A 13,283-nucleotide genomic window follows, 5' to 3' on the forward strand; every position below is an offset into this window, starting at 1 on the left:
ATTGTTTTTGTTGTGGATGCAGTGTTCATTTACACTAATCAGATTGAAAACGGCTCCAGAGACGGAACGATCTGGTGCGTCCAGCTCAAATGAACACACCGAATCTGATCCGGCACTGTGTGGACGCCTGAAAACATTGATACGCTGATGTAGGTCGATGCACTGTAAAGTAATTCACCGCCAAAACGCTAAGAGGCTAGAATATATACATATATAAAGTCTATGCATATGACCTGCAGATGTATAATCTCTGAAAAGTTTAACATGAACCACCTCCAACGCAATAGAAGCACAGAACAGACTTACCATCTGCAAAAAAAAAACCTCTGTCACAGAAAGAACACATATATTCCACTGAGTCTTGTCCTTTAGTCCTGACAGAAGCTGAACCACATCAGCGCACAATCGTGAGCTGTTTTTTGCTCAATTTATGCAAACTAGCCATGCGGTTTTAAGTTTCATTTCTGTAAAACGTAAACAAATATGCTCAAAGTTGTGTAGATAGGGAAGGCTTGCGGACACAGAAACAACATTTCTGGAATAGGGATGGGCATGATTAGTCGATTAATTGATAATTGATCATTAAGAATTTCATTGACTATGTTAATTTTAATCGACAAACGGAATGTAGGTTGCTGTGCGTAGCGTGACCAAACAGGGGTCCGTACATGTATGCATCAGAAGGAGCGAGACACAAACAGTCGGTCAGTCTGCAACGTACCGAAGCACAAATGTGTATTTAACGATGACTTGTACAAGAAATTCCACGCTTTCCGTTGCGTCCGGGACAAGTGTGAGTCCATGTGCACAGTGTATAAAGCAGCATATATGTTTCTGTGTCCACTGGGAAAAAGTTTTGCCAGGTGAGAGTCGCGCAATGTCGATGACGAGTCCCAACCTCCCTCCCCCCGTACGGTGTCCTGGTTTTGACAAACACAAATATGGTCACACTAACCCATATTCCACTGAGTCATGTCTTTTAATCTGACAGAAATTGAACCACATCAGCGACACAAGAGCTGTAGTTTTATCTTTGCTTAGTTTATGCAAATTAGCGATGCAGTTTTAAGTTTTGTTTCTGTGAGAGTTGCGCAAAACTGAATTAAACACATTATAATGTCAAACGGGCTGATGTGGCTCTAGAGTGGTTACGGTTTATATCTTGTAAAGTTGAATTTATTTATGCAGATTAGTAGTGCAGATAGTAATAATAATGATGATCATTTTAATATAAAAACCTTAATGATTAATCGATAATCGATCGTTAATTCTTCCGACGATCGATTAAGAAAAGTTCATCGAATGCCCATCCCTAGTCTGGACGCAAATTGTTTCCGATATGGTGATTTGTTTCAGTGTAAACGTAACCTTATACATTACAGTGACATCACGCAGGGGGTGTTCTACAAGCATCTCTATTGGTGGAATGTTCGACCATTAACCATGAGGACACACTGCACACTTCAGCAAAAAAAAAAAAAGATTCTAATTCTAAAGTTTAGCAGCCTCAGACAGAATAGTGCTTTCAGTTAGCTGCGCACCCTCAGGAAATGTGAATGACATGAGTTCCTAAGTATCTATTTTATGTGTGTTATTAAGCTAACTTCAATGAATGACCAAATGAACAATAATTTTGAGTGGTAAATATTTATCTCATTCAGTTTTAGTTTTTTGTTGAACATTGTGATTAAAATAAATGTTAACATGTGTTTTTTAATGTCACTGTAAAACTACAACAGCTAATAATATATGGCTGTGATGTGTGAATAATGCTAATATCCCACACAGCTTGAACATAACAAAGAAAAACAAGCTCTCCAGTCGCCCGAGGAGCTCACGAACGCCACATTCGTCTTAAAGGGGGGAAAAAAATAACATACAGAAGCACAGCGCTGTGAGGGCTGATGATGCAGGAGCCGGTGGTATAGGAGCTGGGGGTGTTGGAGTCGTGTGCACTAAAGTGTAGTTTTGCTTGTAGCGTTGGGAAAAAACATACAGGATCCGCACACGAGCGAACGCCGCCGGGAGCGACATGTAAAATTCAGCAGCATGTGTTCTGTGTCAGGTACAGGCGAAAACTAACTGCATTCATCACTGCAACTCCACGATATTATAGGAAGGAAAAGAAGAAGAAAACTGAGAGCGAGGAGAATAATTACATCAAAAAATACTATTTAAAGGGACACTGTGTAACTTTTCGGTTGGGGGTCCATCACCTGCTTGTTCCTATGAAAAAAAATCATTGTTCTGTTTGGAATGTTCCACAGTATGACATTAAACAGTTCTACTTTACATTTTTTTAATTACAAGTGGTTTTATGGCTCAAAAATACCTAGAAAAACAGGCTCATAGGACTGTGAGGGGGGCCACCTCTCCACAGATCTGACCTGTAACTTGGTCTTGGCCACCAGAAAAGTTACACAATGCACTTTTATATTAAGTAAATGGGACTAACAGTAGAAGTAACAGGAGTATAGAAATCACCTAAAGTTGCAGTTCCAGGGCTAAAATAATCCAAATTGATTCAAGTGAAGGTGTGTGGAGTTTAAAAAAAAAAAAAGTGTAACATTTCCTCTATTACCACATGACATCACAAGGTGGAACAGGGTGTTTTCTGTTTGAGAGTAGTTAGCCTAAGTTTGTGTGTTAAACATGTGTGAATGAAACAAAACACAACTCCAGGTCTGTTTGTGAGGAGGAAACTACATTAGATAGATCAGAAAATAGTAGTGGTAGTAGTAGTAGTAGGAGTAGTTTATTTACCTGAGCCCTCTCTCCGTCGTACTTGTACTCGCAGGTGAAGGCGGCCTCGTCAAACTTCTTCATGACCTCTCCCACTCCTTTGGTCGGATGAGCCAACATGGGCCTGAGAGGGACTCCTGGAACCAGCAGGGGGCAATGGTGAGGTCAGATGCTCAAAATGAATCAATAGTTTTACCCCAACAAATCCTATTTTTACATCTTAGTCACCTCTCAGTCACCTCAACTCATAAAAATACAACCACAGACCATCACATAGAAGTAAACAAGTTAATTCAATTCTGAAAATGAGTTTCTTAGGTTGTGTGCACCTGCAGCATCAAAAGCAATGATAAGGCTTTAATCTCTGACTATCTTTTAAGTCCTATATTATGCTTTTTATTGGCATTTTATAACTGCAAAATAACTTAAATTAATGCAGGATAAATGTCTTCAAGTATTTTTTAAACATTATATTTGATATTATACACTCGTCATACTTAGACTTTGTTAAACTATTGATATACAAGGCAAATTATTTGGACACAGTACAGTGCTGTGAAAAAGTATTTGCCCCCTTACGGATTTCTTACTTTTTTTTTGCACTTTTGTCACTCTTAGCCATTTCAGATGAAGCAAACTTATAGATAAAACTTCATATTGTGTTTGTGAGTTAAGTGCTGATTTTATTTATTAAGAGGAAAAAGCCATCTGAACCTACATGGCCTATGTGAAAAAGTAATTGCCCCTTAAACCTAATAACTGGTTGAACCACTCTTAGCAGCAACAACTGCAGAAAAGCGTTTGCAATAACTGGAGTCGCTGTGGAGGAATTTTGGCCCACTCTACTTTGCAGAATTGTTTTAAATCAGTCACATTGGAAGGTTTCCGAGCATGAACCGCCTTTTTAAGGTCACGCCACAGCATCGCAAATGGGTTCAGGTCTGGACTTTGGCTTAACAAAAACAAAATGAGGATTATGAAGTGGTCTAGTCATTCAGGAGCTGACTTGCTGGTGTGCTTTGGATCATTGTCCTTCTGCAGAACCCAAGTGCGCTTCAGTTTGAGGTCACAAACTGATGGCCAGACATTCTCCTTCAGGATTTGTTAGAGAGCAGAGTTCATGGTTCCTTCAATCACAGCAACTCGTCCAGGTCCTGAAGCAGCAAAGCAGCTCCAAATCATGACACTAACACCACCATGTTTCACTGTTTTTTAGCTCGCCGTGATTCGCTGGAGTCCAAAAGATTTAGAAATTGCTTTGTAACCGTTTTCAGACTGAGACATGTCAATTACTTTTCTTATCTGCTCCTGAATTTCTTTGGATCGCAGCATGATGTCTTGGGTTCAATATGGCCTATTTCACCTCGTCAGACAGGTTCTATTGAAGTGATCTCTTGATTTGAAAGGTTTGACAGCATCAGGCCTGGGTGTGGCTATGAAATTGAACTCCACAATAATATGATTAATCAGAGATACCTCGCCATTTAACAAGGGGTGGGGATTATTTTTTCACACAGGATCATGTAGGTTTGGATAGCATGGATAGTTTTCTCTTAAATAAAATCACAGAAAAACTGCATTTTATGTTTAATTGGGTTATCTTTGTTTAATACCTAAATTTGTTTGATGATTTGAGACGGTTAAGAATTGTTTACAGCACTGTAGCTCACACATCACAATATAATATAATAACAAAGAGCAAAAATAAAAATGATAATAATAAATCCTAAATATATAGCATTATACCCTGCAGTATAACCAAGCTGCCCTGGGGTAGACTGGCACCTGCCAATCTGCGCTTACAGCTCTGCCGCCACCACACATCATTGCCTCTCATGGTAAATTCATGCATGAGAAAGGTACATTACGTGTCTTGCCCAACAACACAACAATAATGTGCACTGGTTAATGTTGGAATTGAACCAGCATTTATGTTTGAATTCTCCAGTTTCTCATTTTATTTGGATATGTTTAATAGCTTTCCCTAAAAGTAGTAGTTAAAGGTGCACTGTGTAACTTTTCTGGTAGAGAATCAAAAACCTGCTTGAGTCCATATAGATGTTATTGTTTTTTCCTGGAATGTTCCAAGTATGGCATTTAATTGAACTATTTCTATGGAGACAAGCAGGCCACATTACATCAAGCCAAGTTACAGGTCAGATCTGTGGAGAAGTGGGTCAGCTCATGTTATTAATTAATGTTTTGTTTTGATTTTTCTTGAAGGTGAGTTGCTGAAACTTTAAGTATACTTTTTCAATATGTTTCAAATTCAAAATAAAAATATCACCTTTTAAATATTCAGCACATATATATTCAAGCCCTCAAATTCAACAGTCAAAATTCAGGGTGTAAAATTCGCAGTGAAAAATTTCACAACAAAGATCCAAGATGCCAAGACAGAAGCAATGGATCATGTGTGAGTGAGGAGGACAGAGCCTGTTTCCTATTGGCTGTTCTCACCTGTGGGGTTTTACACTTAAGAAATGAAAGATGAGGTTTTGATGAGGCAAATTCTGACCAATAAGTTCACTGCACTATTTTCTGCTTGTTACTAGGTTAGATTGGATCACTTTGGATCGATTCCTCAGGCCTTGTCATTTTGGATCTTTGCTGCATTTTTTTTTTCACAGCAAATACACTCTGAATTTTGACTGTTGTATTTGAGTGCTTGAAAATATGTTATATTGAATTTTAAACACTTTGAAAATGTACACATATAATTTCATTAACTGACATTCAGATTTTTTTTTTTTTCCTCAGAGTTAAAAAATTAAAAGTGAGAAATTAAAATTCTAAATCTGATGAAACAAATGATCTTCCATACGCGTGGAGCATAAGAACATAAGAAGATTTAGCACATGGACATCGCACATGTTTCTGTTGATAGTGGTAGTGCGTGCATGCACATGTTTCTACCGCTATCGGTAACGCAAGTATGCATTAGGTTTAATGTATTGTACAAACTCATTCCAACATTTAAATGTGTATTTTTCCAGAAATATTGGTCCTATGAACACAAAATTAAAACTGTCATGACCCCGACACCCTGCTCTTATGCCTGAAGTCCACATGTTTGTTTTTAATAAGATGGAAGAAGATCGAATCGAAAATCGAGATCGATAAATGTATCATATCACCCAGCCCTAAATGATACCCTCTACCATTTAGTCCCATGTAAATGACCAAAATGTACCTTGCTCCATACAGATCTATTGTATAAGTTGTAAGAAGCGCTCAAAATATCACACACACGTACTGTCTGCATCTGATTAGAAAGAATTTTATTGTTCAATAAACATGAAGTGTGTGTTAGCATGCTAGCTGTTGTGAAGGTAAAATTCTGCACTTTTCTCAGAGTTGTAAAAAGCTTTTATAAACTCATCGTGGTGAATAATTAGGATGCTCCGAATACATAAGTGCAGTGAGGAATAACTGAACTACTGTCTAAAATGAAATAGTTCTGATGTTCGTGTTTTTAAGATGTAAAAAGCTCCTTAATTATCGTATTTTTGAAGGACCTTATTCAGCTTGTGTGGATGTTTGTGTTACCACGGTTACCAGACAGTCATGCCTCCATCTCCAGGTAGAAGAGTTGTATTATTAGAACAGAATGTGGGGCATTTGTCCTTATGTCACGTATCCCTGTGATGCTGTAATTAAAACTATTTATCTGCTCCATTTGTCTCTATGCATCTGTGTTGCGTGTGTTTGAAGCCTGCAGCTCCGTTAGTCACATCACACACAAACAAACTTAATTTATACCACTGAAAAACACTTGTGGGTGTGAAGAAGATGTCTCAAAGTATCACCATTTTTAGCAGCTTTTTGTGCATGTTTCGGGAGGTGTGTTAGCGCCACCTCGACCCAACTGACAACTCCAAAAATACAGGAAACTAGCAATTAATCTAGAAAGTTTGGAAAGTGCATAATGTAAAACACATGACGAGATCGGGGTAACAACAGATTTTTTTTGTGTGTTTCAGAGGCGTTTTAAGGATTTGTCTATTTTGTATAATTGTAAAGTTTTTTTTTTTCTTCTTTTCTTTTTTTTAAGATTCCTATTAATAATGCATTAGATTGGTACCCCCATTTGAGCTGCCATCTTAATGTGGAGGACAGGTTTGCACGCCTGAACGAGTCGGAGTCATGTTATCAGAGACTTCATGCCCCTGGTGTCACCCATGGTAAACAGATCCAGGAGGATGGGTCAGACTAACAACTGTCCAGAAGCCCTTTCTGATGAGTGTAATGTCAAGGCCAGTTGCTCAGGCTGGCAGACTGGTACCAGGTCTGGGGTTGGTGCTTGACAGTGGGCCTCTGGTGGCCAGGCACAGGCTCACGCGCTAGCCACATTCCAAATAGGAAGTGAGCTTGTGGGCTCTTCCGACTCCTTCTGACCCTGGCTCCCATTGACTTACGTTGAAATATTGTAGTCCCTCTCTCTGTAACTGCTGCTGAGAGTCATTTTGATCTTAAAATGTTCATATTAACACACTCTACATGATCCTGCTGTTTGTTTGTTTTTTGGGGGGGTTACGCTACTTTGCACTTTAAAGCTGAACACTATGGGTAATGTCACGCTCTCTTAGTCCACTTCTTTATACCGTCTATGTTCCAGACAAACAGAAACTGGCTCTGGGACATATCACCCCGCTGGGGGAGGAGCCTGAGCTCATGTAGGAGGTGGAGCGTTACAGGCTGAGATAGTCGGCCTTAACTCCGCCCACAGGCTTAGCTCTGAAATCCAGGTCCTCTTTCTTGGGCACCTCTCTGGGAAGGTGTTACACAGGCAGGTCCCACTGGAAGAGGCCACGTCCCTCCAGAAGAACTGGATGAAGCCTCCTCGACCCAGCCCCAGAAGAAGATGGATGGCATTAGTTTGCACAGTGCCTTTCCACACAAAGCTCTTCACAGCATTATTCAGTCACTCCACACACTAGTATCGTGAGACACTACTGAAGCCACAGCTGCTCTGGGGCAGACTGACAGGGGTGAGGCTGCTAATTTACCCATCTCTAGCCTGAGGACACAACAACAGTTTGCATTAGCCCTACTGCTACAACTACTGCCCCCCTTTGGCACCTGGTATTTTCAGTGGGCTCTAACCAGGCTTGAATGTTTGGCACTTGGACAGTCACCACTGCTGCCCTGGAGTGACCCATTGCTCTGGTTGAAAAGACTGCATTTATTTGGCCTTGTTCAGAATAGCAATGCCCCACCTCCAAACAGCAGCAGCAGCCGTAATAGACCATAGATGGACAATTTAGTTTCCAATTTACGATGTTCCGATGGTGGCATGTATTCATTTTGTGAGCAGGTTCCAGGCACCTTATCTCAAATGCTCTGACATGGGAATAATTGGGACTTAATCCTTTGTTTTGGGCCTCGCAGTGATAAATGACTCCAGTGAAATAAGTGACCAACCTCCTCACAAAGATCGATACGAACCCAGAGGTAGATCACAGATATTGGATTTCAAATGCTGGGCACAAGTTATGTCTATTTTAAGATCACAGCTTGGGGGAGCTTATGTGACAATGACGCAAATTTGGAGTTTAAAGTATTAAGACTTAACGATTTGGTTAAAAAAATATAAAATTTTTCTAAGAAGCATTGTGATTGTGAATACATTTGTGATTTGATTAAATAATAGTATTCTGTTCACAGTTTAAAACACTTTCCAGAGAACTGACCAAAAGACTGAAATCTGAACTGAGAAATTAATACAAGAATGACATTTCAGAACATGTTTGTACAGATCTAAACTACAGGGTTAGCAGTTTTTACACAGAATAAGACCCCATGGACACACAGGGAGGGCATCTGACACACAGGGAGATTTTAGAACATTGTACAGATCCAAAGAATGTAGAACTGCTCCCTTCACAATTTGCTAACTGTGGTCATTCAAATTACAATTTCTCTTGCAGCCCTAGAATGAATTAAGTTGAAATATTGTGAATTTGCATGTGTCATTAGAAAAGGGAAGGACGGACCAATGTGTGATTTTGATTGAATGCTTGAATCACATTTTAAATCAGGGTTGAACAGCTGAAATGTGTAATTGTAACTTTTCTGTGATTAGATCTGCAATTTATATTTCACTGAGGATTCCGATAAACATTTGAAGGAAGACTGAAAAATGAAGTGATAAACAAATACAAGAATCCACATTTCAGAGCATTTCAGAGGTCTAAACTACAGGGTTAGGGCTTTCACACAGAATGGGAGGCCATCTGACACACAAGGACATTTCTGAATGATGTTTGTATAGATCAACACAAGTTTCATAGTGTACATGTGCAGCTGAAAACTTGAAACCATAATACAGATTTAATCTTTTTTCTCTGATGGTTTTTATAACTTCTATACATTTTTGTAAGAATACTTGGTTGATATTGTTACTGCTAATTTATTTATGACTTGAGTTTTAAAGAAGATTTATAGTGCTTGTGTCTGTTCTACAGTTATAATCTCCGATACCTGTGGATCAATAGGTTATAATTTGGACATTTTAAGTCTTAATAATATATCTAACTTAAAAGAAAAAAGTGCGCTGACTTCCCTCCTATGAATAGCTGCACATCACACTAGCAAGAGGCGCATTTGTTTTTTCATTTGTACCAAAATGACTAAACAATGCTGCTGAATCCTAGTCTGATTCCTCAGCCGGTTTTACTTCATTTCACTTCATACAAACCATCTGACCTTGCAGCCTTAGATTTCGTTCGCTCGACGGTAGGCGGGTACTTTTTATCATTTAACCAATCGCTGCTGTTTGGTCGCGACGTATGTAATGGACCACTGACGGGGCTAACTGGTATATGAAGCTTTTCCCAAATCTCGTAGGAAGAAGGACAATAACGTCTTTCCCCTTGAAAAAATTCAAACATTCTCTTTGTTACAGCTTTAAATCCAAGATCTTGGGAATAGTTGACAACACATAATATCTGGCTCTTCGCTGATTGGCTGATGCCTGAGCTTACACTTCCGGGGGTTTTGCGAACCGTCAAGTGTATTTTGATTCCTGACCTAGTTGCTGGAGAGAAGTGAAATTGAGCAGAGGCATTTGGTGGCAACAGCCTGGCTAGCTGAATCCTACACGTACCTCCGATTAAGAAAATAAAATTGAAACTAAATAAAACAAAGTAAGCGCAAAGCAGTGGGTGTGTATTGCTGGCAGTGAAAATGGGGCTAGGTCAGTAAAATGGCATCTTGAAAATAAGTAATTAAAAGATGACTCAAACATGCAGAAATCAATCCAAATACAACTTCAGAGGGTCAATGAGAAGAAAACAACTATAACTTGGTTAAAAAAAGTCAATTTTGTAGAATAAGTCTGTTTTAAGTAAAGCTATATAAGAAGCATTGTGAGAAGTTTAGTCATCAATAGCAGTCTCTAGTCTCAGTGCAGTCTGGTCCATGTTTTCTTGTATATCGTATTTACCTGGAGTGAGTTTGCAGTGTTTGGGGAGCTCTTCGATGCCCTCTTTCAGCAGAACCGGAATCAGCACGTCGTAATTGGGCATTTCACTGGTCAGAGGAGCACAGGAAGCAACGAGAGGAGAGAGGGAGGGAAAAAGAAAACAAAAATCAATCCCAGCTCAAAGGGACAGTACTTCAGAAAACGTGGTTCTTGTGCAGTTAATTTATTCCCCAAAGTGAATAAATGTGAGAGTTGGAGACAGATTGGAGCAGCAGACAAGAGCAATTCCACAGAGACAAAAGCATGTAGTGGGGTCAATACAGGAATCAATATGGAGGAGAAATATAGTTATACTTGTTTTTTAATGTGTGGTCAATGGCAGTTACTTTGGAAAATTGATTTAATACAAAAATATCAAATTGTTGTGTTGTTAAAATGTCTAAAAGTATGGATTTTCGTGAAGTAAAATGGGAAGCGTCAATTTCCTAATAGCAGGTTTCACCATTTTAACTAATTAAGCTTGGCAAAGTCTATTAATTTGAGTTTTACATTTTGGACAGTGTCAAAAACAGTACTAAATGAACAGGAATAAACCAGGGTTGAGTCAGGACTGAACCATGATGAAGCCAGGACTAAACCAGGACTGAACTAGGAATTAACTATTACTAAACAATGTCTGAGCATGTAGATAGGGAAGTTTCCTGAAAAAACCCAAACTAAAGCAGGAAAAAACATGAATGAACCCATACTAAAGCAGGACTGAACCAAGACTAATTCATGGACTAAACCAGGAACTAAACCAGGACTGAACTAGGAATAAACCAAGAATGAACTAGGACTAAAGCAGATATTGAACCAGAACTACACCACAAATACAATGAACCAGGGCCTGAACCAGGGCCTGAACCAGGGCCTGAACCAGGGCCTGAACCAGGGCCTGAACCAGGGCCTGAACCAGGGCCTGAACCAGGGACTCGAGTTGCTGTAAATTCTCTAGGTCAGGGGTGTCAAACTCAAATTCACAAAGGGTCAAAATTAAAAACTAGGACTAAGTCATGGGCCAAACTAAATATTTATTGAAAATTTTCAACAACATCTGCATTTTTTTCTCTTCTTTTGAGGTATGTAATGTTAAACCTTTTCTTATTAAAATAAATGTTTAATAATAGTTTGTTTAAACATTGAATCCAGAACAAGCAGAATATAAAATAATAATAATAAAGAAATAATGTCTCTATAGTGTATATATGACTGTAGCCGGCGGGCAGCTTTAATACTTATTTGATATGATCTAGCGGTTCAAATATAATTATATCGCAGGCCAAATTTGGCTCCCGGGCCTGAGTTTGACATGAACTTAATCAATAACTCAGTTCTAACTCAGTTCAAACCATAGACGATAAAAAGTGGATTAAGTGAGTGTGTGTCACCCACAGCAGGTAAAGGGTGAATTTGGAGCCAGGCTCTATATTATAAATCTGATTTTTTTTTTTACGGACAAAATGGCAAAAAAATAAAAATAAAAATCAGGATCATATAGCGCGGGTTAGTACGAATATTTTAAGACCAAAATGATGAGGCTCACAGCAGCAGATACAGAGAGAGGGACCACAATATTCCACTGTAAATCAATGGGAACCAGAGTCAGTAGGAGCCGGAAGAGCCACATGAGAACTTCCTATTTGGAATGCTGCAGCTAGCACATTACCCATGCCCATTTATATATACAATATATACAGTCTATGGTTCTAACCCAGGACAAACCCTGGACTCAACCAGCACTCAACCTGGATTAAACCCGGTCTTCAATTGGTCTAAATCCCACAAATCAGCTCCTTGTGCATTACCAGTAGGTCTGTTTGAGGATGAGAGTTTTTTCTTCGATCCAGGAGCGTTTGCTGTCTGAGCTCATGCCTTTGCCAGCGTCGATCACAGCAGGGGGGAAATCTGAGAAGAGAGGGGGAAAGAAAGAGAAAAAACATCATCGGTTGGTGAGGATACAGGAAAAAAAAACTCAGGAGGAGGAGAGAAGGAGGAGGACTTCAAACACTTAAAACATACTATTTACAACTTTATCCATGTGGAGTTACACCAAACGGCTGTCTAAAATTATGATATTATGAAGTACAGGGAAAAGTAACATGAATGTGTCTTGAATGTTACACGGTACAGCATTAAAATTATCTTTCATATATATAAATAGATAGACAGAGTGAGAGACAGACAGAGACAGACAAAGAGAGACAGACAGAGAGAGAGAGAGAGAGACAGAGAGAGAAACAGACAAAGAGAGAGAGACAGACAGACACAGATAAAGAGAGACAGACAGAGAGACAGTGAGAGAGACAGACAGACATAGAGAGAGACAGACAGATAACATCTCCATGGAGACAGGCAGTAGTTACACACTGCGACTTTACATTTTGATACATGGAGCAAATGATGTAAGCCTTCAGTTTCATTTTCCCTGTACACTCCTTTTCACTGGAATACTTGTATTAGTGGCTGGAGTTTGGTATAATTCCAGTTTAATTTAGAGAAGTGGCCTACCTTTAATATTTATTACCACTTTTGTCTTTGCCGGGTTCTGTGCTAACGGCTAAGGAGACACTTTTAGCAGAACTGTCAGTGTCGTCTTACTTTTTACCACAGCCGCTTTAAAGCTACGCTTCTTTAAAAAGCTCTGATCCTGCTCTGTTCAGTTGACAATTGGCAATTACAGTAAGTCACAACGCACGCACAAGCAAACACAGTACACAGCGCAACTTTAAGGAGATGCTTCTATAAAATATACCTACTACAAAGCTTTAGTAATTCATCAAAATATTAAGTTTGTCATTACTTCCCATTTTGTAAGAGCAATTATTCACACATTTCACAAAAACCCACTTCATCACAGTAATATACATGAAACTATACTATTTATAATAACGCTCAGGTCCAGCTCCCTCTGTGCCTGCCCTGCTCTGACCTCTCTGATTAAATAAAACTAAAATTATTTAAAAACTGACCAAGAAAAACAAGACCAGATTCCTCCTAAGTCGATGCAAATGAGCTGCCAACACTTTCCACTAATTGAGCCTTATTAAAAACCTGAAAATCTGAAAATCTGAAG

At 39.1% G+C, this 13,283-nt stretch overlaps 1 protein-coding gene across 1 annotated transcript in view; it reads right to left on the reverse strand.

Annotated features, from left to right (window-relative positions):
• lig1 (ligase I, DNA, ATP-dependent) overlaps positions 1-13,283 on the reverse strand; it is a 151,028-nt gene that overhangs the window by 93,833 nt on the left and 43,912 nt on the right. The window contains exons 15-17 of the mRNA XM_020941232.2: positions 12,016-12,115; positions 10,190-10,275; positions 2,764-2,879 (exon numbers count right to left, since the gene is read on the reverse strand). Of these exons, the coding sequence (XP_020796891.2) occupies positions 2,764-2,879; positions 10,190-10,275; positions 12,016-12,115 (302 nt within the window). The remainder of the gene's footprint in view (positions 1-2,763; positions 2,880-10,189; positions 10,276-12,015; positions 12,116-13,283) is intronic.

The sequence above is a fragment of the Boleophthalmus pectinirostris genome, unplaced genomic scaffold, assembly GCF_026225935.1.
Source record: "Boleophthalmus pectinirostris isolate CB_2022bp ecotype Guang Dong unplaced genomic scaffold, ASM2622593v1 HiC_scaffold_16, whole genome shotgun sequence".
NCBI lineage: Eukaryota > Metazoa > Chordata > Actinopteri > Gobiiformes > Gobiidae > Boleophthalmus > Boleophthalmus pectinirostris.